General features: G+C 40.8%; 1 protein-coding gene across 1 annotated transcript in view; it reads left to right on the top strand.

The window, feature by feature from the left end:
• Positions 1 to 1383, top strand: part of NKX3-2 (NK3 homeobox 2) — a 6941-nt gene extending 5558 nt beyond the window's left edge. Inside the window, exon 2 of the mRNA XM_075266254.1 lies at positions 923 to 1383. Within this exon, the coding sequence (XP_075122355.1) occupies positions 923 to 1383 (461 nt within the window). The remainder of the gene's footprint in view (positions 1 to 922) is intronic.
• The last annotated feature ends 1864 nt before the right edge of the window (positions 1384 to 3247 follow it).

The raw sequence follows: 3247 nt of genomic DNA, 5'->3' as shown, positions 1-3247 counted from the left end.
GGTCTTGGGCCTCAAGGTCAAAGGCCTGGTAGCAACTGTTACCATTGCACCCCCTATAGCTCCACTTCTGAATGACAGCATGTATGTAGCATCATTTGATACTGGCAGTGGTTGGCAGTATTACCTTGTGGTTCCGAGGTCCTGAATATGCCAACCAAGGACTAAATCTGCATGGAGTTTGTGTGTTCTCCCCATGCTTATGTGGGTTCTCTCCGCAGACTCCTATATCCTCCTGTAGTTTAACACATACTAATAGGTTAATTGGCTTCTTATGAAACTAGCCATAAAGTGTGAGGTTGAAAAATCCTATTGTATGATGCATTCGAGACAGGGACTGATTTCTGTACAGCTCTATAGGATGTACTATAAGGGATAGGAAAAATATGTAATAGCATTGTTCTGGCTATAAGAATTATATAGTGGTATTATTATGGCTAGCATATAATAATTGTGTCACGCCATGCTAAAGGGATTCTCCGGAGGTAGCCAGGGTGGGTGTAAAACCACACTCATCTGTTCTTGGTGCGCCATTGTATAGTCCTGTCCACTTTCCCTCCCCAACTGGGACTCGCTGGGCTGGAAGTGGACACCCATGACTGCTGCAACCAATCGCCTTAGTGTTCATTTGTATGGAACTGGTGACATCATCGGTCTCTCATCACCATCGACCTCTGTGGCAAATGATTGGTTTTAGCAGTCATGTGAGCCACTTTGCTCCTGGTCTGGGGGGTCCTGGCACGGGAGGGAGAGAGGACTGGCACTGTACAATGGAGCGCCAGGGATAGGTGACCATAACTTTTTTTTTATACACCCACCCTATGTGCCCATGAGATGCACTTTAATATGGTAGTTATTTATTCACTGTCTTTGCATCATTTACCACTTGACTAATGTCTCTATTTTTATTTTTGCTTGTTTGTAGATCCCAGCCCACCAGATGAAGACCCCAAATGTGATCAACTCCTCCTGGAGGCCCCAAAGCAGAGGAAGAAGCGATCCCGAGCAGCTTTCTCCCACGCCCAGGTCTTTGAGCTGGAGAGACGATTTAACCACCAACGTTACCTGTCTGGCCCAGAACGTGCTGACCTGGCAGCCTCCTTGAAGCTCACAGAGACCCAGGTGAAGATCTGGTTCCAGAACCGGCGCTATAAGACTAAACGAAGGCAGATGGCAGCAGATTTATTGGCTGCAGCCCCAGCGGCCAAGAAAGTGGCAGTAAAAGTTCTGGTCAGGGACGATCAGAGGCAGTACCAGCCTGGAGAAGTACTCAGACCCTCCCTACTGCCTCTTCAGCCTCCCTACTACTACCCCTACTACTGCGCCCTGCCAGGCTGGACACTATCTGCCGCTGCAGTGGCCGCCTGTACTGGGGGGACACCATAACATCAAAAAAGGTTCCTGAAGATATTTATTACTCCTTACTGTCTCCCACTAAGGACAGGGGAGCCAAATTTTACCCCCTGTCACCATGCTGACCTCATAACAAGTCTTTAATCTGAGGGACATGACTTTAAGAGGATCAGTCTGTGCAGGCCTTGTCCATGGTATCCATGCTGTCCGTACTATGTATAGGTTTTATATATAGATATAATTTTTAGGTACAAATATTTTTTATGGACTGTTCTTACGCTGGTTAGAAACCAGTAGAAAGGGTGCTAGCAGGGAAGGGAGACAGGCCTGGACAACCAGTCCCTAAACCATTGCCTGGGGCGACCTCCTGGAGCCCATTGAGTTTGTAGGATCCTTTGAGTATTTTCCACTAATTCTTGAGCAAGGTCTGACTTTCCTAGCACTTTTCTATAAACTTACCTATTTTCATATCTAATGTGAAGAAGATTTGACATAGACGTTGGAGGTTTTTTTTTTTTTTTTACCATGGGCCGTTGTCTTAAAAAGAAAATCTAGACTGTTTGTTCCACGGGAAGGGTGTGATCCTCGGCACCCAAGCCTGACAGGCAGCCTATAGACATTGTGCACTCAGCCAGATCATTTACCCAAAGGCTTTGTGAATATTTTTTTAAGATGCTATACTTTTTTTTTTCTAATTTATAAACTACAATTTAAAACAAAGTGGTTGTGTGTTTTCTTCTTCCTGGCGTTAATGTCTGACACTTCTTAAAGGTACGCAAAATCTGCAAAAAAAAAAAAAGCTGCATTTCTGCAAGGTGGGGCCTCAGTCTTAGGCTAAGGCGCCATGTTGCAGAAACACAGTAGAAAAAAAAAAAAAAACAACTGCACATTAGAGTACCAGAAAAGTGAGGGAGATTTTGGATCATCTCAGTTAAATATTGCAGAAAAATAAGCTGCTGAAAATTTGTATTTTTTATTTTTTAAAAAGTGTGAGTTTTTGAAAAGAGCAACATGTTAATTTTAGCTGGGTTTCCCATATGGGTTTCATAGTGGAAGGAGAGAAATACGAAGCAAAACTGAATACTTTTTCCGCTGTATTTCTTAGCTGCGTTTCGCCTTTGCCTTTCTCCATTTATCATGCAACTGAGTGACCTGCTGATATAAGAAATGTTAAGAAATTGCAAAATTTTTCCAATGTGTTTTTGGATTCTTTTCTCAGGGCCAAAAAGTTTTCAATTCTGCAGAACTGATACATATACGATATTTTGAGCTACATTTTATTGACTGTATAGAGGAACACTGGTGTGAATGTGGCCTAAAAATGCTCATAGTTGAAAAGGGTATATTTGTACGTTGCAGATCATTTGAAGAAATCTGTGTGTTTGCCGATATTTTTTAATAGAATCATATAGTAGATATAGTGCATGGTTAGTATCCCATAGTGTTTCATCATCACTACTATATATTTACTTATTGTACAGTAAGATACATATTAGAAAGAAAGCTACATAGAGATTTCATAGATAATATAAGCATAGTTAGAGTGATAGATATTAGAAAGAATGATAAATAGATATTTGATAGATATTAGAGGGATAGATAGACAGACAGACAGACAGATAGATACATAGATAGATACTGTAGATATAGATAGATAGATAGATAGATAGATAGATAGATAGATAGATATGATAGATGGATGGATGGATGGATGGATGGATGGATAGATATTGTAGATTGATAGATAGATAGATAGATAGATAGATAGATAGATGCTGTAGATAGATAGATAGATAGATAGATAGATAGATAGATAGATACTGTAGATAGATACTGTAGATAGATAGATAGATAGATACTGTAGATAGATACTGTAGATAGATAGATAGATAGATAG

This window comes from Leptodactylus fuscus, chromosome 1 (assembly GCF_031893055.1).
Source record: "Leptodactylus fuscus isolate aLepFus1 chromosome 1, aLepFus1.hap2, whole genome shotgun sequence".
Taxonomy (NCBI): Eukaryota; Metazoa; Chordata; class Amphibia; order Anura; family Leptodactylidae; genus Leptodactylus; species Leptodactylus fuscus.
This window is presented reverse-complemented; position numbering and strand designations above follow the sequence as displayed.